At 35.9% G+C, this 26,630-nt stretch overlaps 1 protein-coding gene across 1 annotated transcript in view; it reads left to right on the top strand.

The window, feature by feature from the left end:
* The window catches only part of LOC137249091 (protein tweety), a 295,423-nt gene that overhangs the window by 229,066 nt on the left and 39,727 nt on the right, over positions 1 to 26,630 (top strand). The window contains 1 exon segment of the mRNA XM_067780266.1: positions 26,290 to 26,517. Within this exon segment, the coding sequence (XP_067636367.1) occupies positions 26,290 to 26,517 (228 nt within the window).

The following is a 26,630-nucleotide window of genomic DNA, read 5'->3' on the forward strand; positions in this document are numbered from 1 at the left end:
TAGTATCATATACCTTAAGGAAAAAAAATTTCCAAAATAAGGGAAATTTTTGTTGACTTAAGAAAAAATTTTGAAATATTTTCTAAATGAATTAAAGAGTTGTTGCACACTTTTCCTCAAGAAACATTTTACATATTCCCTTGTGAAGGCCTTTGAAAAATTTGTTCCTCCAAGTAGTATTATGTACCTTTTTAGGAATTTTTTTTTAATAATAATGAGTATACCTCCCTTTGAGTTTTTTGAAGTATATAGACAAGCGGCATTCTATATGAAAAAAGGTACATACTAAATTATTTTGGAGTGAATTTTATTTTACAACGAGGGAAATTAGTTAAATTGGTGAAAAGCTTTAACATTATTATTATTATTATTAGCCTTGGCTCAATTCGTAAAACTTTTTTTAGGCAAGTTAAACTTTTTTACAAAGGGAAATTTTCTCTAGCAATGAAAGAAATTTGTGCTACATTACGAAATAATTAGCACATCTCTTCTTAATCAATTAAAGGCCTCTCGACAATTTTGCAATAAAGGAAGTTTATCATGTTCCATTGTAAAAGCTGTATTCATCTAAGTAGTATTATATGCATTTTGAGGGATATTTCTGATGGGTATGCTTCGTTTGGGCCTTCTCTATAAAGGAAGGTGCTCAATTTTCTTAGTGGGAAGTTCGTTTTATCATGAGGGAAATTTTTTTATTTTGAAACCAACTTTTCTTCAATTGCTTGTTTAGCCGCTGCCTTTTTTCGTTTTCCCTAGAAATGAATTTATTCACGCTTTGCAAGAGATTTTTAAAACCCAAACTTATTGAATCAAGAGGCATTTTTCTTGCTTTCTAAAGCCGTGTGCAACTTTTTGCGCGCTCACGGCGAAATTTTCGTCCTTAGTTATATTTCAAACTTTCGTTTTCACGCAAATGCCTTGGCACTTAAGGCATGAAAGCACATGCAAACAGAAAGAAAAGTAAAAATTTATAGGTTAACAGAATTTAGGTAAGTCAGCGTAAAAAATATTTACTGACCCAGCCAAACGCACGTGATTAAGTAAGCGGATAAGAAACCTTTCGCGTTCCCATAGGACATTATACACCTAAGATGTATGCATGCGTAAATGTGTTAACCACACAACCACAAACACATGTTTACGCTTAACACTTTTTCACTACAAAGCCATACACATATATATGCATGCATACAAAAGTGAATTTATTTTAAGCTTGTGTAGCGTCTTAATAAAAAATATGATTTTTAAAAAGTTGCTTGTAGGGCTACTACTTGTTGTTGTTGTAGTATTATTATTCTCGTTGTTGTTGACATTGTGCAACCGTTTCAATTTACGCTTTTACACTTCCGCAATGATGTGTCAGCAGCACACGACCCATAAGACCAATGGAGTATATTAAAGCGGATCGCCGTTTCGTGTGGTGTTGCAGGACACTGAGCCAAAATTAGGCGCTGACAATGTTGTAGCTATGTATGTTCATATATATAAATGAATTTCTTGTTGTTTACATAGCGGGCGAAAAGGTTATAATAGCGATGACATAAAAAGTTGGTTGCAGCGTTAAGGCATGACAAGTGGAAAACGGACGATACTGGCAAAGGGCTCGATGGTGAATAAAAAGGATATTTTAATCTTTAGTTAACATGACAAGTGACTCAGCTTACAACAAGTAAATGCTTGTTGGAGCAAGCCCATGCAGCCATACAAACTTGAGTACATATATTTGTAAATGTACTAGAGCAAAAAATAAATCGCAAATGACTAACGAGCGACAGCAATGATGGGAGTTTGTAAGTGAATGCTCGGCCATAGCAATAATGAAGCCCCGGTGCTGTTATACGTGTGCTTGTGTATGTGAGTGCATATTTGAAACACGTTTTTTTATTGATAGCTATGTGTGCTCGTTAGACACATACACACCTATAAACTTCGTTGGCTGTTCAACGTTTTTAATTGCAACAAAATAAAAACAGCCATTAAGCTGCTACCAAAACAAACACACACACACTCACACAAGAATTCACAAACATTTGCAATCATACACTGAAACCGTCTGTAGTTTAATGAAGTGTAGCTGAAATGAGGTGCTGATGGACGTCATGTATGTTGTAGTTGCTTTTTATAAACTAAGTGTTAGAGTGAATGCGCTCATCAACGTCCGCGTCAAGTAAAATTTGTTTAAATGGATTTGAGTGATAAAATTTAGTATGTTGCAAAATATGTGTAGGCGCTTGTTGGTGTGAAGGATTTGTAATTAATATGTGTATGTGTATGAAGGTGTTGCGCAATGCTTTTCTTTTTTGTAAATTTTCGCTAAAAACATATTTCACAAATATGTAACGTTGAAAGCTCTCAAACCTAGAAGAAACTATTTTTAGCATATAAATATTTGCGTTTCTCAAAACAGAGCTAAATCAAAAAATTTAATTTAAAAAAAAAAAAATTCAAAAGATGTGTACGTTAGGTTAAGTTAGGTTGAAATGGCTGTTCCCTGTGGACCTCACATATACTGAATGAGACCATAGTGTTAGCAGAAGTTTGCACAGTTACCAAACTGAATAATCCTATCAGTAACCAGATTATACGTTATAAAATAACACTGTTCTCTTGCCAAACAGTATAAACTTTCTAGTATCTATGCTACTTGCAACTTCTAGATCTGATAACTGTGCCACTTCTAATAGCTGGAGTTTTAACCTTGCAAAGCACAAGGCACGATCAAAAAACGTACTTTATCGTTTTCTCCTCCAACGCGCACTTCCTACATCTGCTATCACTAACAGTCCCCTATTTTCAATGAGAAGAATAACTTTCTTATTCGAAGGTTGTAAGATCTGCCCATGATCTTCAATACTTTGCAGCCCCTCGCTTGGTTCCACGCCTTTTCTGTTTGGCCGTTCATGTGCAACACTCTCCTTCTTTTAATCTCGCCCATTTATTCCACTATGCCCAGTGGCCCAATAAAGATGTATTTTTCTCCCTACTTCCTTTCTTTCCAATTTTAGATGTTGCTGCTTGGCTATCAATGTAAAAATTTACGCGGCTGCTGTTTAAGCTATTTTCCACTACCACTTTAGTCTCGGCTACTCTTTCCGGCGGAAAAACACTACAGTAATCTGGCAGCTGGTAGGATCTGTTTACTTCCGGTGTACCGCAGCAGATCCTGCTTCTTTCATTACTTTTGATCCATTGTTGTACATATACAAAAATACAAATACAAATACAAATACATGTATCGCCTCGTCTACCTTTTGAGCGCCCTTGCGCCAACTTTTCACCTCTATTGTGGCTCTAAGAGACCTATTGTATGGAGTGTGCAGAATGGCTTACAGTGCAGACGTTCATGAATCCCACAATGCTAAGAATTGATAGCCTGCATACGCTTTAAATTGTTTGAGGTAGGTTCTTCTTTGTGCGGCTTTCCACCAAACAAGGACTCCATAGTAGCGGATAGGCTTTACAATCGGTGTAAATAGCCAATGAGAGGGAGAGGGCGATAGACCCCAGCATCCTTTTACATGCATAAAGTGCCGTCGACGTCTTCTTCACACTCTCCTACACGTTGAGCTTCCACGACAACCTACTGTCTAGAACGATTTCTAGATATTTTGTGCAAGGTTTCATCTGCAGGGTCACCCCTCCTAGATTAGGCGTGGTCCGATTCGGGGTCTTGTACCTCTTAGTAAACACGATGATCCTAATTGTTGGAAGACACTTTCCACTTATGACAACTGCAAATTTATTTGCATATGCCGTAAGTTTGACGGGCCGCTCATCGAACCACCTGAGCAGTTTGTTTGTGACCAGCGTTCACAGCAGAGTTGATAATATCCCGACCTGCGGCGCGTCCCTGATTTTGTGTCCTCTTACAAAGTAAAGTAATCTTCCTGCAATTTAGCATGCAGCCGTTCGATTTGGTTATGGCTGGATGTGATTCAATCGTCCGTTTTGAGACATTGTTGAAAGCCCCAGCAATGTCTAAGGAGACTACTAAGGCATACTCCTTATTTTCCATTTCTCTGTGTTTATAACCACCCTATGCAGTGCCATGTCTATCGACTTGCCTCTAGTGTACTCGTGTCGTGGAAAACAGTGTTTCATCCATGTTAGACTTTGTGTGTTTTGAGCAGAAATGATTTAAACAAACGGCAAATCTACACGAGCAGTTATTTAAGAGTGTGGTACATAATTCAGTCTTATGCACCAGTCGAATACTATTCAAAGTTATATCCGCTCCGTCATAGAAGTGTAAACAACACTCCCGATGGGAAATGTGTGTCACGGTGCTCTTCGACTCTACAGGACCAATCTTCTAATCATAATCATACAAATTCTATTTTAGTGCCTTCTAACAGTCATGGGCACAAGAAATTTGAAAACAGATAAAATGCTTCTGACATAACCAGCTCCGTACAAGCAATTCTAGACGACCGACCTTTGGGGATATGCTATGAAAGTGTAGGGCTACGTTCTTTAGAAAACAATATTGCCATAGATCAAGTGAGATGCTAAGGAATTTATCCTTTTCTACGCGAATCGAGCTTCTGGGCGGTTTCTGGTTGAAAATTACAGGGCTATGGATGGTAGAATATACAAAAATCTGCCACAAAATCGACTGCTGTAAAATTTGTCTTACAAAGTCCATTCGCAAGGCTCATCTAGAATAGAGACAAATTCTTAAAAAATATTTGAAAAAACTTTAAATGTCTTTAAAAAAAATAATATGAGGTAACTAAAGGAGTTCACAATCTACCCAAATAAGAGACACAAAAAGGCGCTTTAATCGAATGAAAAACACTGAAATCCTTGCTGCCTGATAAGCTTTCATAATATCACTAATTGGACTTTCATTGGCTCTAATGATGTTTTTAGAAGGTAATCTGCTGCATTTATAATCCCATGTAAATATGCACAGCTACACTAATCTTATACACATTTATCGAGTTTACGAATTAATTACCTGCCATTATCAATAATTAGAATGCATTATCGTGAAAGCATAGCTGTATCTGTTAAGCTAGGAATTTATGGATTATTTATGTACGTACAAACGCTTTGGTTTGTGTTTGTGCATTGATACATCTGGTGGTATCAAGTGTACTAATTTGTATTGTTAGTTTAGATAATTTCTATACTAATCTTACTTTGAAAAATTTCCGAGAATGAAAGTCATCTTTTGGACCACGATTTACATTGTTATGTTATTTTTACTTAATCCTGTAGATTTGGGTAAATTAACGTTAACATTTTCAAAATTTCCTTTGAAGGAAATTTTATTTCCCATGTGTTTTTGTTCATTTTTTATGCGTTTCAGGTTTTTTAAATTTATATTGCGCGTTTGGATTAATGTGCTGCACCATTTTCGAAATTTCCCTTTAAGGAAATTATTTTTTTTTTTGCAATTTTTATTTTATTTGTATATTTTTAACGTTTCCTAACTGATACATGAGATTTGGATTAACGTTCGCCGCAATTTTTGAAATTTTCTTTTAAGGGAAATTTGATTTTATTTCATTAAACCTTTCGTTGCTATTTTGCTATGTATTCGCCAAAATTTTCATCACAGAGTTTATACTTTAATAAATTTGTATTTTACACTAAAAAACATAACTTATACTTATCATCAATCTAGTTTCTGAAAACCTCCTTTAGGGAAATTTATTATGTATGCGTGGTGCACTTTTTTTGTCCTATACTTTTTTCACAGCATTCACGGATGTTTTTTTATCGAAATTCCGGAAATCACCTTAATGGATTTTATGCTTCTCTTTGCTATGTACTAAGACATTGTCTGCCATTTTCCCGTGAAGTACCTAAATTTCAATGACTGAATTCTTGCATTAAATTCTATTTTATTTCACACTATAAAAATGCTATTAATTGGTTGTGGTTTCGAAAGCCTGCTGCCTGAATTTCCTTTTAGGGAAATTTTTTTATAATTCATGAAAGGTGTTTTTAAAAAATTCTAAAATTCTATAATATAGCCTCTACAACAACACTCACACATGCATGGTACATTTTGATTTATTCAAGGAAACCTTCTTAATAAATAACACCGTAATATTTTTTGTTAAAACAACGCCTCTATTTGTTTTGTGCCAAATTTATTTAAGCTCCCTTTGGGAAATTATATTTGTTATAAAATATATTTTACTGCAGCAATGACAAAATAGTTTTCTACAGCATGTGTGACAATTTTTTTTTCGCTATTCGTAAAGAAATGTCTAGCAATATTTAAAAAATTCCCTTTAGGGAAATTGTATTTGATTTGTCTAGCTCTTTTTTTAAACAAATTTGAAAATTATCTTTCGCGAAACTTTATTTTTATGTAGGAAGCCTTTCCACCGGAATAAGAGTGTATTTTTCGATATTCATAAGCTTCTCCCTGCATTTTAAAAAATTGTTCAACGTTGTAGTTTTCATTCTTGCTATAGTTGAAGCCGTGCATGATTTGAAACGTAAATTTCTTTTAGGGAAATTTTATACTGTATGAGGGAATTTTTTTATATAGCACCATCATTTTTTTTTTTTTTTAATTGCAGAGCATTTAAAAATGTTTCTTAACAATTTCCGCAAATCATTTCTTCGTGCAATACTCCCAGCTAGTTAGAATACATTGCTGAAATTTCCCTAAAAGGAAATTTTTTTGTCTAATGATGGAATGTATTTACCAGCAATATAATTTTTTACTTTTTGTTATTACTAAGTGCAGGTGTGACTTTAAACCTAAACTTCTGGAAGGAAAGTTTTTATCACCTCAGGGAAATTTTATATTAATTGAGGAATTTTTTTTAAAACAACACATTTGTTGCGTTTATTGAACTTGGGAGCATTTTTTAAAGTTTTTAATTTGGGCAAGTTATTTCTTTTTAAGTATTAGGGTTATTCCGGTCAATTTTAATAAATTTTAATATTTTGTTTTTAGGCTATTTGACCTATTGTGGGTTCCAGTAAGAAATAAAAATTTGGTAATTATTCCACTATTGCGGCCCTACGTTTCGCTAGCCGTCCTAGCTTCTTCAGGGGCGAAGTCTATTTATTTTCAACAATAAAACATAAGAAATAATTACATTAGTTTTTTTTTGTCACAATTTTTGAAATTCAACAACAATAAAGTGTCACAAAACAACAATTTTAGCTAAGCTAATACTAATTAAGGTACAAAAAGGACGCACATACATGTATACACGTAAACAAAAATTAACATCACTCACATGATATTTTTCCTTAACTCTAAAAAATTTTTGGTACCACTTGCAATGGGTATCATAGTCATACTAAACATAAAAATATTATAAACATAAAAGATAGCTTGCTGCAATCGCTTCTGTATCCTCCTTCTTGTTTATCGTGATTTCCCTTTTTTGCATTATTCGGAGGCTCTCTAACGTGTATCGGACTTTTCCTCTTTTGTTTTTGTCTATTATTGTGGTATTCGCGAGATCAGCTGTATGTCCAGTTGATGTTATGTGTTGTGATAACGCAGTGTTGTTCTTTTTCTTCTGTATGTCAGCTTCGTGTTCTCTTAGTCGTACGCTCAGATTTCGCTTTGTGGTCCCAATATATACCCGGTTGCAATTTTCGTTAACTTTTTTGTTTCCCATGCAACTGATTTCATACACAACATTATTTTGTTGTAGGATCTCGATGGGGCTCTTTGTATTTGTAAATATGCTAGACAGGGTGCAGTTGGATTTATGTGCTATTGTAATGTTCGGCTTAATATTCATGCTTTTTCGAACAGTTTCCATAAGTTTGGGGATATATGTAACGCTGTAGTATTGTTTCGTTGAATTCGTTGTTTGCGATGTTAGTGCTTTGGTATGTTTCGTTTCTGTTCTCAGTGTTTTTTGCTGTATTAGATTTTGTATCATGTTATGTGGGTAGTTGTTGTTTCTTAATATTTGGTATATTTTTCCGATATTGGCATTGTGAAATTGTTCGTGGCTTATAGACAGAACTTTGTTTACGAAATTTCTCGCTGTGTTTAATTTATATTTAAAAGGCTGCGATGAAAGGAAATTGATCATCCGTCCCGATGACGAAGGTTTGGCATACCAATCGAATAAAAGAGATCCATTATTTTTGTGGATCTTGACGTCAAGAAAGGGGATGCTGTGATTTTGCTCTACTTCCAGGGTGAATTGTAACTTATTGTGGTAGCTGTTGAGCGTATTTAAAATTATTTCCAAATCTTTGCGGGTGACTATTGCCAATATGTCGTCTACATATTTGACCAGAAACTTTATTTTCGTATTGTGTTGTTGCTTTAATGTTGCGAAAGTGTTCTCGATTAAATCATCCATAATTATATCTGCTATAGTTGGGGAGGTTGTGTAGTTGTTGTCGCTTCAAGTTTTGTATCTTCGGTATCAATACAAAGAACGACTGGTTTGTGAACAAAACAAATATACACTTCCCCGAAGAAACCAAGTGGTTGCTCTCTCTTGGAACAAAATTTACGATTCCTACAACGAAAACGAATTTTACCCCAGTACACATAATTGCAGAAATGGAGCAAATCATACAGACTCTAGACGACGAGCGAACGAAGGAAATAGCGAGAAACAGACTAAGTAATCGAATACTCCAGTTTAAAAGGAACATCAAACACAACTCAGCAGAAAAGTTCATAACAGAGGTGTATAACAAAAGCAAAACTTTCCTAAAGCAATACAAAAACGAAATAGTGATAACAGAAGCAGACAAAGGGAAAAAGACAGTCGTACTTTACAAAAAAGACTACAACGCGAAAATGAACGACTTACTGCAAGACAAAAACACATACAGAGCAACGAGAACTGATCCAACACACGCACTACAAAAGAAAAACAATAACATCGTCAACGATTTATACAAAAACAAATACATCTCTGCGAAAGAAAAACAGCAACTTTCATGCTCAGCAGCTAATGCGCCGAGACTCTATGGATTACCAAAAATCCATAAGCCTAACTTCCCCCTCCGCCCAATCGCATCCTCTTTGAACGTTCCGTGCTATCAGTTATCCAGGTATGTAGGCAACATAATAAAGAATATAATATGTGAAAAATACAATATAAAGAATGCGTTTGACTTAAAAGAGAGGCTTCATGGCATTAGTGTCGCTGAAGACGAAGTTTTAGTATCTTTTGATGTCATATCCCTTTTTACTAACATTCCAACTTATCTCGCTATCAACATTATTATGAAAAAATGGGAGAAAATACAAAATACAACGAACATACCCAAAAACAAATTCCGCGACATACTAAACTTTTGTCTCATGGACAACAACTATTTCATGTGTAACAACACAATATATACCCAAATGTTTGGAATGCCCATGGGCAACCCCCTCTCCCCAACTATAGCAGATATAATTATGGATGATTTAATCGAGAACACTTTCGCAACATTAAAGCAACAACACAATACGAAAATAAAGTTTCTGGTCAAATATGTAGACGACATATTGGCAATAGTCACCCGCAAAGATTTGGAAATAATTTTAAATACGCTCAACAGCTACCACAATAAGTTACAATTCACCCTGGAAGTAGAGCAAAATCACAGCATCCCCTTTCTTGACGTCAAGATCCACAAAAATAATGGATCTCTTTTATTCGATTGGTATGCCAAACCTTCGTCATCGGGACGGATGATCAATTTCCTTTCATCGCAGCCTTTTAAATATAAATTAAACACAGCGAGAAATTTCGTAAACAAAGTTCTGTCTATAAGCCACGAACAATTTCACAATGCCAATATCGGAAAAATATACCAAATATTAAGAAACAACAACTACCCACATAACATGATACAAAATCTAATACAGCAAAAAACACTGAGAACAGAAACGAAACATACCAAAGCACTAACATCGCAAACAACGAATTCAACGAAACAATACTACAGCGTTACATATATCCCCAAACTTACGGAAACTGTTCGAAAAAGCATGAATATTAAGCCGAACATTACAATGGCACATAAATCCAACTGCACCCTGTCCAGCATATTTACAAATACAAAGAGCCCCATCGAGATCCTACAACAAAATAATGTTGTGTATGAAATCAGTTGCATGGGAAACAAAAAAGTTAACGAAAATTGCAACCGGGTATATATTGGGACCACAAAGCGAAATCTGAGCGTACGACTAAGAGAACACGAAGCTGACATACAGAAGAAAAAGAACAACACTGCGTTATCACAACACATAACATCAACTGGACATACAGCTGATCTCGCGAATACCACAATAATAGACAAAAACAAAAGAGGAAAAGTCCGATACACGTTAGAGAGCCTCCGAATAATGCAAAAAAGGGAAATCACGATAAACAAGAAGGAGGATACAGAAGCGATTGCAGCAAGCTATCTTTTATGTTTATAATATTTTTATGTTTAGTATGACTATGATACCCATTGCAAGTGGTACCAAAAATTTTTTAGAGTTAAGGAAAAATATCATGTGAGTGATGTTAATTTTTGTTTACGTGTATACATGTATGTGCGTCCTTTTTGTACCTTAATTAGTATTAGCTTAGCTAAAATTGTTGTTTTGTGACACTTTATTGTTGTTGAATTTCAAAAATTGTGACAAAAAAAAACTAATGTAATTATTTCTTATGTTTTATTGTTGAAAATAAATAGACTTCGCCCCTGAAGAAGCTAGGACGGCTAGCGAAACGTAGGGCCGCAACAGTGGAATAATTACCAAATTTTTATTTCTTACTGGAACCCACAATAGGTCAAATAGCCTAAAAACAAAATATTAAAATTTATTAAAATTGACCGGAATAACCCTAATACTTATAACATCGGAAGGCCAGCCGAATACCAAGATACCAACAACAAAAAAGCGCTAGGAAAAAATTCCATTAGTTCATATTATACAAAGATGAAAGGTTTTTACCAAGCCATCAAATACAAACATGGTAAGCACACCTGTATGACTATGAAACACTACAGCAAGCAGAAACAAAAATTAGCAAAACAAACAGAACAACTAAAATTTCTTTTGGAATGCAAAAAATATGATTTAACACCGAGCCACCTAACAAACGCAGTCAAAAACATAACCATCAACTCAACTTCACAGATTGTAAAACAACAACTTCACAAAACAAAGCTATTATTTCTCCGCAAAATATTAAACATAGAAATTACACAAACAAATATAAACATAAAAATAACGAAAGATTACATACATCACGCGGAAAAGACTCTTAAAGGTATTCTTAGCGAAACAGAGCTCAGAACATTCACAAGCAATCAAAACTTCTTAGGACAACGAATAGCAAAAGAGACACGGGATACTCATACATCGAAGATACAAAACTTGAAGCGACAACAACTACACAACCTCGGTATCAATACAAAGAACGACTGGTTTGTGAACAAAACAAATATACACTTCCCCGAAGAAACCAAGTGGTTGCTCTCTCTTGGAACAAAATTTACGATTCCTACAACGAAAACGAATTTTACCCCAGTACACATAATTGCAGAAATGGAGCAAATCATACAGACTCTAGACGACGAGCGAACGAAGGAAATAGCGAGAAACAGACTAAGTAATCGAATACTCCAGTTTAAAAGGAACATCAAACACAACTCAGCAGAAAAGTTCATAACAGAGGTGTATAACAAAAGCAAAACTTTCCTAAAGCAATACAAAAACGAAATAGTGATAACAGAAGCAGACAAAGGGAAAAAGACAGTCGTACTTTACAAAAAAGACTACAACGCGAAAATGAACGACTTACTGCAAGACAAAAACACATACAGAGCAACGAGAACTGATCCAACACACGCACTACAAAAGAAAAACAATAACATCGTCAACGATTTATACAAAAACAAATACATCTCTGCGAAAGAAAAACAGCAACTTTCATGCTCAGCAGCTAATGCGCCGAGACTCTATGGATTACCAAAAATCCATAAGCCTAACTTCCCCCTCCGCCCAATCGCATCCTCTTTGAACGTTCCGTGCTATCAGTTATCCAGGTATGTAGGCAACATAATAAAGAATATAATATGTGAAAAATACAATATAAAGAATGCGTTTGACTTAAAAGAGAGGCTTCATGGCATTAGTGTCGCTGAAGACGAAGTTTTAGTATCTTTTGATGTCATATCCCTTTTTACTAACATTCCAACTTATCTCGCTATCAACATTATTATGAAAAAATGGGAGAAAATACAAAATACAACGAACATACCCAAAAACAAATTCCGCGACATACTAAACTTTTGTCTCATGGACAACAACTATTTCATGTGTAACAACACAATATATACCCAAATGTTTGGAATGCCCATGGGCAACCCCCTCTCCCCAACTATAGCAGATATAATTATGGATGATTTAATCGAGAACACTTTCGCAACATTAAAGCAACAACACAATACGAAAATAAAATTTCTGGTCAAATATGTAGACGACATATTGGCAATAGTCACCCGCAAAGATTTGGAAATAATTTTAAATACGCTCAACAGCTACCACAATAAGTTACAATTCACCCTGGAAGTAGAGCAAAATCACAGCATCCCCTTTCTTGACGTCAAGATCCACAAAAATAATGGATCTCTTTTATTCGATTGGTATGCCAAACCTTCGTCATCGGGACGGATGATCAATTTCCTTTCATCGCAGCCTTTTAAATATAAATTAAACACAGCGAGAAATTTCGTAAACAAAGTTCTGTCTATAAGCCACGAACAATTTCACAATGCCAATATCGGAAAAATATACCAAATATTAAGAAACAACAACTACCCACATAACATGATACAAAATCTAATACAGCAAAAAACACTGAGAACAGAAACGAAACATACCAAAGCACTAACATCGCAAACAACGAATTCAACGAAACAATACTACAGCGTTACATATATCCCCAAACTTATGGAAACTGTTCGAAAAAGCATGAATATTAAGCCGAACATTACAATAGCACATAAATCCAACTGCACCCTGTCTAGCATATTTACAAATACAAAGAGCCCCATCGAGATCCTACAACAAAATAATGTTGTGTATGAAATCAGTTGCATGGGAAACAAAAAAGTTAACGAAAATTGCAACCGGGTATATATTGGGACCACAAAGCGAAATCTGAGCGTACGACTAAGAGAACACGAAGCTGACATACAGAAGAAAAAGAACAACACTGCGTTATCACAACACATAACATCAACTGGACATACAGCTGATCTCGCGAATACCACAATAATAGACAAAAACAAAAGAGGAAAAGTCCGATACACGTTAGAGAGCCTCCGAATAATGCAAAAAAGGGAAATCACGATAAACAAGAAGGAGGATACAGAAGCGATTGCAGCAAGCTATCTTTTATGTTTATAATATTTTTATGTTTAGTATGACTATGATACCCATTGCAAGTGGTACCAAAAATTTTTTAGAGTTAAGGAAAAATATCATGTGAGTGATGTTAATTTTTGTTTACGTGTATACATGTATGTGCGTCCTTTTTGTACCTTAATTAGTATTAGCTTAGCTAAAATTGTTGTTTTGTGACACTTTATTGTTGTTGAATTTCAAAAATTGTGACAAAAAAAAAACTAATGTAATTATTTCTTATGTTTTATTGTTGAAAATAAATAGACTTCGCCCCTGAAGAAGCTAGGACGGCTAGCGAAACGTAGGGCCGCAACAGTGGAATAATTACCAAATTTTTATTTCTTACTGGAACCCACAATAGGTCAAATAGCCTAAAAACAAAATATTAAAATATTTCTTTTTAGTTGAAATACAAAAACACAATTTCAAGCCTTGCGAAACCTTCTTTTACTGTCCGCTGCACTAAAGTGCTAAAGTGAACACTTTATTTTATTTTGCTTCTACAAACTGCAACTGTACTTTGTGACCAAAGTTATGTCCAGCTTTGCCCGCTAGTTTTCAAATCTCAAATAAATTCTACAGTTGCTATAACAGTCTGCTTGTTAGCTTTGTCAACTACTCGTCCGCTTTCAATTTAGTTTTTGAAAAATTTTACGTGTACGCTTTGTGCTCGCACTTCAAGTAAAAGTTATTCAAAGATAACTTTACACAAACATACTAACAGTATTTCTAAGCAAATACACAGGCACACACATACATATGTGCATAATACTTAAGAAACACATTCAAACTCTCTTAAGCCCAAAGGAGCATGCTTGCTGCAGTATTTGGTTCGATAGATGTAACACCGTCTGCAATGCTCTTCCTTATTTTTATGGCAAAATAAATACGTTCATATATATTGTTACGAATATTAGCAAAACTAAGGTGTGCTGCTATCTCTAAGCCGATGCTAAACAGTGATATCATGCACATCCATAGATCAATCATTATGTATCTACATAAACGAAACAATAATTGCGTCTACACATATGTACCATGTACGTATACGATATCTACTAGGGCGGGTCGATTTAAAAATCGCTCATTGCTCTATGAAAATCGTATTCTAGGGATTAAAATAAGAAACTTTGGCAAAGGAACCATACCTCTAAAACGAATTCTGATGTCCCCCAATTTGGGTCGAACTTTTGGGTAGGGACAATTTCAATTCTACCTGCTATGTCTTGTGGTGGCTTAAAAAAAACAACACAAGCAATTTTACGATCTGCAATTGTGTCACAGTGATACCTTCATTTTTTAAAACGGTTGAATAAAAAACCCACACAACTATGTTTACGACATGCAAATGCATCACAGTGATGCCTTGGTTTTAAAAGGGGGTTGTAAAAACGCTAATTTCTAATAATTTTTTTAATTTCTTTTCTATTACTAAGTTAAATTCATTTTTTCATTTACATATGTTCTGACTAAATAAATTTCTAAAGAGAAAAATAAACTCCAAAAAGAAAGAACATATGCATTTCAAAATGGGATTTTTCAAAATTTGCCCCTACGACCCAAAGTGGGGACATCAGAATTCGTTTTAGAGGTATGGTCCCTTCGGCAAAGTTTCTTATTTTGATCCCTAGAATATGATTTTCACAGAGCAATGGGCGATTTTTTTGCCTCCCCAAAAATCGACCCGGCCTAATATCTAGCTACATTTATTTGTATATGTCCGCTGAGGAATTACTTATGAAAATAGTTTTCGCCATGTCGCCACATCAACTTGCCACAACCGCTAAGTTTTCCTTCAACTTGACTGCGTTGATTTTTCAAAGAGTTTCCCTTGCAGCAGCGTTTGCTTTACTCTGCAACACAGCCCCTGATATGCCTTTGTGCCGGTCTCTTGCGTACACAGTTACTCAATGAAAGGGTTGCCAATTTACAAAGGCAGTAAATTACTTTATGTATATACATCTATAAGTATTTATCTAAGTTTGGTTGTGTGTGTGCGGGTGTTTGTGGATGAAAGCTAACATGTTTGAACAGCTCCTTTGTCAGTTGGCTGATGATGTGACAAATTTTCCAACTCGTCAACTCGCATAAATATGGCAAATATTAAGACCTCTTTTTTCAGTTGTGGAAAATCCAAATAAAACTGAAATTTGTCAGGAATTTCCTTTAGAAGTTTATTATACTGTGCGAAATAAAATTTAGTTTGAAGTAAAGTTAAAAGTCAGATTGAATTTGTGCAGAGGGGTAGTTTGATATGCTGAAACTAACAGCAGGACTAATATTTTTGAAAATGTGAATGGTGTGTATGTTAATAAAATAACTAAAAGTGTTTATGTCTTTTTCTTAGTTACACATATTAGCAATATATTGCAATCTCTGTAGTTAGTACTGAAGCAGAATACTAAAATTTCCTATTTGGGATATTTTTCAAATTCGTGAAAAATTCCATAATTTGGGAAATTTTTTCAAAACCGCTCCTTATTTATGTATTTAAATCATAGATGTTAAGTAATGATTAGGTAATGCTAATGATTGGTAATTAACCTTCATTTGAGAAATTCTCTAATTCATTAAATAATTAGAATTAGTTCAACTAATTCCATTTAGATAATTGAAATTTTTATTCTAATGGTAAATCTAATTGCAATTAGTTGCCATTAGCGAAAAAAATTGGTTTACTTTTACAATTAGAAATCTAATTGACTTCTGCTAATGCATTTAGATATTAAATTAGCTCGAATTAGAATCAATTATTTTGATAAAAATAAATTTTTTTCAAAGAATTATTGAAGTGAACGAATAATGATGTAAATAAATATAAATAATTGATTCTAATTCGAGCTAATTGAATATCTAATTGCATTAACAGAAGTCAATTAGATTTCTAATTGTAAAGGTAACCCAATTTTTTTTACTAATGGCAACTAATTGCAATTAGATTTACCATTAGAATAAAAATTTCAATTATCTAATGGGAATTAGTTGAACTATTTCTAATTGTTTAATGAATTAGAGAATATAAACCAATTGCATCAATTGCTAATTCTAATTGGAATTTAACATGTATGATTTAAATTGCTTTTTTTCAAAACAAAAACTAAACACAATTTTATAATTTATTTTGCGACAAAAATTTCCCTTCTAAGTTTTACATTATATAGATTTTGTCTATCCAAATTCATATGAGATGCCAATATTATATCGTTTTTTATGGTCAATTGAGCTTATCCTTTAAATTTTCGTTGAAATGAATAAATTGATGCTTCTTTTTGGAAAGTTTGCAAAAAAGGAAGGAATTCCTAAGAGGAACATACTTCGTATGTGAATGCGAAATATCCCTCATAAGAAATTTGGCAAAGTCGTGCCAAACCAAATTTTATACATTTTTTGTGTGGTTGTTTGTAAAAATAGTAAGATTCAAAAAAAAAAATATTAAGGGAAAATTAATATCGCTGTAGGAGAATTTTCTGAACTCAGATAATTTCAGATTTACAAAATCAAGTTCCCTATTCTTATACTTGAGGTTAAACAAAACAAGTAAGGAAGGTTAAGTTCGGGTGTAACCGAACATTACATACTCAGTTGAGAGCTATGGTGGCAACATAAGGGAAAATAACCATGTAGGAAAATGAACAGGGTAACCCTGGAATGTATTTGTATGACATGTGTATCAAATGAAAGGTATTAAAGAGTATTTTAAGAGGGAGTGGGCCATAGTTCTATAGGTGGGCGCCATTTAGGGATATCGCCATAAAGGTGGATCAGGGTTGACTCTAGAATTTGTTTGTACGATATGGGTATCAAATGAAAGGTATTAATGAGTATTTAAAAGGGAATTATCCTTATTTCCATAGGTAGACGCCGTTTCGAGATTTCGCCATAAAGGTGGAATTGTTTGTACGATATGGGTATCAAATAAAAGGGGTTATTGGACATTTTAAACGGGAGTGGGCCTTAGTTCTATAGGTGGACGCCTTTTGGAGATATCGCCATAAAGGTGGACCAGGGGTGACTCTAGAATACGTTTGTACAATATGGGTATCAAACGAAAGGTGTTAATGAGTATTTCAAAAGGGCGTGGGGTTTAGTTCTACAGGTGGACGCCTTTTCGAGATAGCGCCATAAAGGTGGACCAGTGGTGACTCTAGAATGTGTTTGTACGATATGGGTATCAAATTAAAGGTATTAATGAAGGTTTTAAAAGGGAGTGGTGGTAGTTGTATAGGTGGACGGCTTTTCGAGATATCGCCATAAAGGTGGACCAGGAGTGACTCTAGAATGCGTGTGTACAATATGGGTATCAAACGAAAGGTGTTAATGAGTATTTCAAAAGGGCGTGGGGTTTAGTTCTACAGGTGGACGCCTTTTCGAGATAGCGCCATAAAGGTGGACCAGTGGTGACTCTAGAATGTGTTTGTACGATATGGGTATCAAATTAAAAGTATTAATGAAGGTTTTAAAAGGGAGTGGTGGTAGTTGTATAGGTGGTCGCCTTTTCGAGATATTGCCATACAGGTGGACCAGGGGTGACTCTAGAATGCGTGTGTACAATATGGGTATCAAACGAAAGGTGGTAATGAGTATTTCAAAAGGGGTGGGGTTTAGTTCTACAGGTGGACGCCTTTTCGAGATAGCGCCATAAAGGTGGACCAGGGGTGACTCTAGAATGTGTTTGTACGATATGGGTATCAAATTAAAGGTATTAATGAGGGTTTTAAAAGGGAGTGGTGGTAGTTGTATAGGTGGTCGCCTTTTCGAGATATCGGCATAAAGGTGGACCAGGGGTAACTCTAGAATGCGTTTGTACAATATGGGTATCAAACGAAAGGTGTTAATGAGTATTTTAAAAGGGAGTGGACCTTAGTTCTATAGGTGGTCGCCTTTTCGAAATATCGCCATAAAGGTGGACCAGGGGTGACTCTAGAATATGTTTGTACGATATGGGTATCAAATGAAAGGTGTTAATGAGTATTTTGAAAGGGCGTGGGGCTTAGTTCTATAGGTGGACGCCTTTTCGAGATATCGCCATAAAGGTGGACCAGCGGTGACTCTAGAATGTGTTTGTACGATATGGGTTCAAATGGAAGGTGTTAATGAGGGTTTTAAAAGGGAGTGGTCCTTAGTTGTATATGTGAAGGCGTTTTCGAGATATCGATGAAAATGTGGACCAGGGTGACCCAGAACATCATCTGTTGGATACCGCTAATTTATTTATATATATAATACCACGAACAGTATTCCTGACAAGATTTCAAGGGTTTTTTATTTCGCTCTGCTGGATTTTTTCATTTCATTCTACTTAATATGGTAGGTGTCACACCCATTTTACAAAGTTTTTTTCTAAAGTTATATTTTGTGTCAATAAACTAATCCAAATACCATGTTCCATCCCTTTTTTCGTATTTGGTATAGAATTATGGCATTTTTTCGTTTTTCGTAATTTTCGATATCGAAAAAGTGGGCGTGGTCATAGTCCGATTTCGGCCATTTTTTATACCAATACAAAGTGAGTTCAGATAAGTACGTGAACTGAGTTTAGTAAAGATATATCGATTTTTGCTCCAGTTATCGTGTTAACGGCCGAGCGGAAGGACAGACGGCCGACTGTGTATAAAAACTGGGCGTGGCTTCAACCGATTTCGCCCTTTTTCCTAGAAATAAGTTATCGTCCCAGAATCTAAGCCCCTATCAAATTTCACAAGGATTGGTAAATTTGGCATTTTGTTTCACCATATCATTACTGGAGTTAAATGTTGACATAATTTACTTATATACAGTAAAGATATTAAATTTTTTGTTAAAATTTGACTTAAAAAAATTTTTTTTTTTAAAGTGGGCGTGGTCGTTCTCCGATTTTGCTAATTTTTATTAAGCATACATATAGTAATAGGAGTAACGTTCCTGCCAAATTTCATCATGATATCTTCAACGACTGCCAAATTACAGCTTGTAAAACTTTTAAATTACCTTCTTTTAAAAGTGGGCGGTGCCACGCCCATTGTCCAAAATTTTACTAATTTTCTATTCTGCGTCATAAGTTCAACTCACCTGCCAAACCTACCAAGTTTCATCGCTTTATTCGTCTTTGGTAATGAATTATCGCACTTTTTCGGTTTTTCGAAATTTTCGATATCGAAAAAGTGGGCGTGGTTATAGTCCGATATTGTTCATTTCAAATAGCGATCTGAGATGAGTGCTCAGGAACCTACATACCAAATTTTATCAAGATACCTCAAAATTTACTCAAGTTATCGTGTTAACGGGCAGACGGACGGACGGACATGGCTCAATCAGATTTTTTTTCGATCCTGATGATTTTGATATATGGAAGTCTATATCTATCTCGATTCCTTTATACCTGTACAACCAACCGTTATCCAATCAAAGTTAATATAGTTTGTGAGCTCTGCTTAACTGGGTATAAAAACTTAATGGTAACAAAGAAGCCAACAATAACAACAATACTAAAAAGTGACGTGATTTGGTGTTGATGATTGTGACAGGCTTAGTGTGAGCGTTTAACAGCAACAAAGAATGCAGTTAGTAGCGTCAGTGGATAGTGGTCGAAACAGGGAGGGAGTAGTGAGACCAAGTGCAGTAGCATTAGAAGTTGAGCTGCTTCATAGTGGGTAGAAGTGAGGAGAGTTGGGGAAGGAAAAAATAATGTGGTCAGCGTTGCCACAAGTGAAGAGTTAACTCGAATAACAAGATTTTTTGGTGTTTCTCGAAACGAGTTGTGCCATACAAGAATCTTCCTTCAGACTGTTTCCATACTCAAACAAGTTCTCCATTTCTAACTTTTAAAATTTTCGCGGAAGGTAGTTAACTGAGCTATGGGGCTTCTAACAGTTTAACAAATTTGATCAACCAAATCCTATGCAACATACTGCTTCAATCGTTAAGTAAATCCAAACTGTTTTTATCGCTTGTAAACCACTTTGAAGAGCCCGACGTTGGGCGTAACATTTGCCTCAAAATTTTTGATGTTTATATCTAGATAAGGTTAAACTGGGCGGTCAATAAAAACCTCACATAGACTCATGACTTATGTTATAGAATAAATCCGTTCTCTTGGCAAATACTAGAAGTTTTCCAGCACCTAGCTTAACTGATGCCTCGATTTCTGGCATTCCGCCCGCCTCTAGTAGCTGAAGCCTTGATCTCGCGAGCACAGGATCCCGAACACACAACGTGCTCAACCGTTTCTTTCTGCAGCCCGCACTGTCTTCATTTGCTGTTACTAACGAAGCCTAGCTTATAAGCATATGACGCCCGAAAACAATGTCCAGTTAGAATGCCCATCAAGAGCATTAAGTTTTTCTCTCTTTAGAGATAGGGGTAATTTCGTGAGTCTAACGTCATAGAATTTGTGTATGATATTAGGAATTTGGCAGGCCCGCATTTCTGTACACTGCTTTCCTGCTTGATGGATCATATGCAATTCCTTTCTTCTGTTGTAGCTCAGAAAGGGAGCCCCACGTTGGAAGCCACTTAGAGCTTGTGCTTTAAAGATGAAGATTCCTATCTTCTTTTTCGCAAACCAATTGTTACGTCTACCGTCGATTCTTCGAGCTCTGCACCCTTCTTTGCTAACTCATCGGCCTTTTCGTTACCTTCTATCCTTTTATACCGAGAATGCACTAACCGGCCTGATCGAAGTCTCTACAATGCTTGTTTGCATTCCAGCATACTTTTTTTGAGTTTTAAATAAGGATTTTTTAGGTTAGTAAAGTGAACTGCGTTTTTGCCATGGATGGCAGTATAGTATGTACTCCAACTTCAGCACTCCTGCGCCATCTCGCGGGCTCTCCGGCTTTATTGTGTCTCTAAGATTTCTTTCGACGCTCAGGCACGGAACCATATAGTCTGTTTGCCCTAAAGTCTGTTTGTCCTATATTAGTTGGCGCTATATGGTCATACGTCCTGCACTCAAGCTATCCCGAGCCCTTAAGTCTTGTTGCAGTTGCCAATCCACCCACTGAAAGCGCAAACACCTCGCATTAACTTCCAGTTACTCTGAGTGTACTGGGTATACTGTACGTCTTACGTTACGAAGCATCTGTTGTAGCTCAGGAAGTGCGTCCCACTTTAGACGCCACTTAAAGCGTGTACTTTGGAGATTTTTTCTTAAACACTTTGTTTTTAAGTCTACTCCTTCTGGCAACGCTGTGTATAGTGGACATTCCGAAAAATAGAACACCTGACTTAAATGTGAAGTCCGCAGTTTCAGCAGCGATTAATATCGACATAGCGCATACCAGCGGAATGTTAAACATTCATCAAAGTCGACAATTTAAACAGACTTCTCAAAATTAAAGTTCCTAACAGAAAATAAATCGCATATATGTGCATTAGGTTGGCCCTTCGTTGTATGGAGGGAAAAAGAAGTGTTTGGATTCTTGATCTCACCCCCTAAAAATATGCGAATAGCGCAAAAACGAATATATGCAAAGTTTTAGGCCAATCAAAAAAGATTTAGAGGTGGCGCAAAGGCCTTGAAATCCTGACAAATTACGAATTTTTACAATTTCGTGTTTCAGGCTTCCATACCGTAATAAGATCTGTATTTTCTTACTTTTCTAAAATGGCCACAATCTTCAAAATTGGTCGATCAATAACAGAGTTACAGGACAAAATATATATTGCTTTCGACAAACAAATATGAAAAGTAAATTAAGTCTATGCAAATGTGTTGCACGTGCATGCTGAAGCGTCACATGCTTGTGATATACCGTTATAACCGTATGGCTTGGAAAACTACTTCCAGAAATAACAGGTCGTGAAAAGGTGGAACGACTTCCAGTTGTTGTTACTTACAGGAACGGCAAAATTATATGCTGCAACAGGCTCGAAAATAACTGATACGTTGTATGAACTGTTATTTGAATGGGATCTGAAGGATGATATTGTGGCCACAGGCGTTATAAAAGCAGCTGCAGCGTTATTAGAAAAAAACTTGAGCGAAAACTTTTGTATATACCTTGTCGTCATCATATTTATGAAGTTTTGCTGAGAGGGGTTTTCGAATGTTATTTTCCAGTAAATACTAATAAGGGCGTCCAGTTATTTCGGCGATTTCAAGAAAATTAGAAAAACATCGAAAAAAAATAGTTTTAAAGATTTGCTACAAAATAACGAATTGAAATTACTTTTAAGCGATAGCAAATATACTATTCTAAATTTCTCTAAGGAAGAGTTGCAAAAGAAAATAGTAAGAGATGACTATAGGGAATTATTGGATTTAACGTATATATGTCTAAGGGCAAGTGATGGCATAAAGTTTCGCGTACCAAGGCCCACTCATCCAGCTCGGCGGATGTCTATGGTATTGTATTCCTTAAAAATCTATTAATTTCGTGAACAGTTTAAACTGACGGAGTATGAAGAGAATTCGATAGCAAGTTTATGCGCGTTTATTATACAATTCTATGTTAAGTTTTGGTTTAACTGTACCAATCATCATAGAGCACCTCCTCAAGACTTATCTTTTTTAAAGAAATTTATAAATACAGGAATGCTAATAAAAAAATATCTGACATTGCAAAAAAAAAGTTTTGTAACCACCTATAGTACCTGTCTGAAGAATATATTGCATTGGCATTGTTCGATGATGACGTTTCTTGTACCATGAAGAAAACGATTGTGGAAAATATCAAAAGCAGAGACAACTGCGACAAGGAAACATAAAATTTAAAGAGGTTACACTTAAGGCCCAGTGAAATCAATATGTTCATAGAAAAAGAACTACACGATTTTGCAACAGGAAATACCATTTATTTTTTTGATCGGTTTGTGATATCATCTCAATTTCTGCAGGTAGATCCAATATGCAGGGGGGATACAGAAACCTATAAAAAAGCTAAAGATACTGTTATAAATATAAAAGTAGTTAACGATACATCACAACGGGGAGTAAAACTTTTGGAAGAATATAATAGAATACTTACAAATGAAGAACAAGAAAAACAATATTTATTACAAGTTAAAAGATTACAAAAAACAATTTGAATCACATAATAAATCATCATTAATTATAAGCTAAAGTTTCACAAGATATATGGATATGTTTTAAAAATGTATTTTCAAAAAAGTTTATAATAAAAAAATTTAAACAAACTCATTTAGGTATACTCATTATATACACATTCTTGAAGTAATGCCACCGTGTTTGAGGCATAATTCATTTTATAACTTTATTATTATTTGTCCAATTTTTGTTGTTTTAGATTTATTTGAAAGTCAAATATCTCTAGAACTTACTAATAACACGATAAATTACGTTTCGCCCATAACAAATGAAGTCGGGTTGACCAAATTTAAGAAATTGTAAAAATTCGTAATTTTTCAGGATTTCAAGCTTTGCGCCACCTCTAACCCTTTTTCGATTGACCTAAAACTTTGTATATTCTAGTTTTTAGGCCATTCGCATATTTCTAGGGGGTGAGATCGAGAATCGGAACACTTTGGAAAATAAGGGCCACCCTAATGTGCATACGATACGTTACGTATACGTCGCAGCCCACATACCCTTTTCTATTATATAACTTGTTTCTAACTCGCTTCTTCATCTTCTTTCTTTTTAAATTTTATGCTTCAACATACTTGGCGTAAAGAAAGAGATGATATTTTTTTGAAATTTTTCGTAATGTTTTTGTAAAAAATTAGTAAAATTTCCAAAAAGGGTAATTTAATTTCCCGAAAGGGAAATTTTTGAAACTCAACGAATTTTGGATGTACGAAAGAAAGCAACCGACTCATATAGTTTAGATTAAAAAAATGCATAATTTAAGAAAATTTCTTAAAATTGAAGAATATTTTTTGCATATACCCTCCGTTACGTGTACGCCCCAGCCTACTCATATCTTTCTATTATAAAAAAACTTTTTAACATGCTTATATTAGCTTCACTTGTATGTATGCTTGTTTGTAACTCTCTAGGCTAGGCGCGCAAAGAACAGTTAGACTCATCTAGCGGCAATTATTGAAGACTCACGACAGTGATTAAATAACTCAACTCGTTACAAAACGAGTTTTGCTTAATAGCGCAGATACGAACCTCTGTGCTACGGTGCTTACTTACTTACTTAATTGGCGCTTAACCGTCAAAAGATTATGGGCGTCCAACAAGGCGAGACAGTCGCTCCTTCGCTCCGCCAACCGGCGCCAATTGGTCACACCAAGGGAGTTTAAATCGTTTTCCACCTGGTCCTTCCAACGGACTGGGGGCCGCCCTCTACCTCTGCTTCCATAGGCGGGTTCCGATAGAAACACTTTCTTGGCCGGAGCATCATCATTCATTCGCATAACATGGCCTAGCCAGCGCAGCCGCTGCGTTTTAATTCGCTGGACTATGTTGATGTCTGCGTATAGCTCGTACAGCTCATCATTAAATCTTCTTCGGTACTCGCCATCGCCAACGCGTAGAGCTCCATAAATCTTTCGAAGAACTTTTCTCTCGAACACTCCCAAAGCCGCTTCATCTTCTGTTGTCATGGTTCATGCTTCTGCCCCATATAGCAGGACGGGTACGATAAGTGACTTGTAGAGTATGATTTTCCTTCGCCGAGAGAGGACTTTACTTTTCAATTGCCTACCTAGTCCAAAGTAGCATTTATTGGCAAGATTGATTCTTCGCTGGATTTCAGTGCTGATGTTGTTGCTAGTGTTGATGCTGGTTCCCAAATAAACGAAGTCTTTTACTATTTCGAAATTATGACTGCCAACAGTAGCGTGGTTGCCAAGGCGCGTATGCGCTGACTCTTTGCTGGATGATAGCAGGTACTTCGTTTTGTCCTCATTCACCATAAAACCCATCTTTACCGCTTCTCTTTCCAGTTTGGAGTAAGCAGAACTAACAGTGCGGGTGTTTAGGCCGATGATATCAATGTCATCAGCGTATGCCAGTAATTGCACGCTTTTATAGTATATTGGTCCAGTGCGGTTAAGTTCTGCAGCTAGTATAATTTTCTCCAGCATCAAATTAAAGAAATCGCACGATAGGGGGTCACCCTGTCTGAAACCTCGTTTAGTTTCGAACGGCTCGGAGAGGTCCTTCCCAATTCTGACTGAGCTGATGGTGTTGCTCAACGGCATTTTGCACAGCCGTGTAAGTTTTGCGGGGAAACCAAATTCAGACATAGCGGCATATAGGCAGCTCCTTTTCGTGCTGTCGAAGGCGGCTTTAAAGTCGACGAAGAGGTGATGTGTGTCGATTCTCTTTTCACGGGTTTTTTCCAAGATTTGGCGCATTGTGAAAATCTGGTCGATGGTAGATTTACCAGGTCTGAAGCCGCACTGATAAGGTCCAAACAGCCGGTTCACGGTGGGCGTCAATCTTTCGCACAATACACTTGAAAGAACCTTATATGCGATATTAAGAAGGCTGATTCCACGATAGCTGGTGCATTTTGCAGTATCCCCCTTCTTGTGGACTGGGCAAAGAAAACTTAGATTCCAACCGTCGGGCATGCACTCGTCCGCCCATATTTTGCTAAGAAGCTGCTGCATGCGCCTTACCAACTCCTCGCCGCCGTACTTGAATAGCTCCGCAGGCAATCCATCAGCGCACACGGCCCTTTCAATCTGGTTATTGCTATTCTAACTTCGTCATAATCGGGCGGGGGGACATATATTCCATCATCATCGATTGCGGGATTGGGTTCTTCATCTCTGCGCGGTGAATTGCTGCCTCCATTTGGGAGAGCAGAGAAGTATTCCCTCCATAATCTAAGCACTCTCTGGACATCAGTTACAAGGTCGCCGTTTTCATTCCTACAGGAGTTTGCCCCGGTCTTAAAACCTACGGTGCTATCAACATCAAATATCTAAGTGCATTTTAGATACTAACACTAAATATTTAAAAGCGTGTGTTTTTAGTTTATTTAACTATATTTATTTCTAATTCGCTCCTTCCGCTTATTTCTTTACAGACTGAATCAATTAAACATGATCTCGAAACGAAAATGTCCCAACACAGATTGGAGCAACAAATCGAGAAAGTACAATATAATCAAACAGCCGTTATGCTTTTAATCGATACATGTCAATTGGTGCGCGAGAACACCTCACGCGCTGTCACCAGTCTCGATAATATGGTATTGTATTTTATGAAAACGAAAGGTAGCGAAAATGATACATCACTAATGGCACTGTTGTATGTAAGTATTTGAGAGAAATTATTGAAAAACAAAATTGAAATATGAAATAAAGCAACAAAAAATGCTTACAAATTGTGAAATAAAAATTTTAAATCAAACTCAAATTCAGGCGC

The sequence above is a fragment of the Eurosta solidaginis genome, chromosome 4, assembly GCF_040869045.1.
Source record: "Eurosta solidaginis isolate ZX-2024a chromosome 4, ASM4086904v1, whole genome shotgun sequence".
Classification (NCBI taxonomy): Eukaryota; Metazoa; Arthropoda; class Insecta; order Diptera; family Tephritidae; genus Eurosta; species Eurosta solidaginis.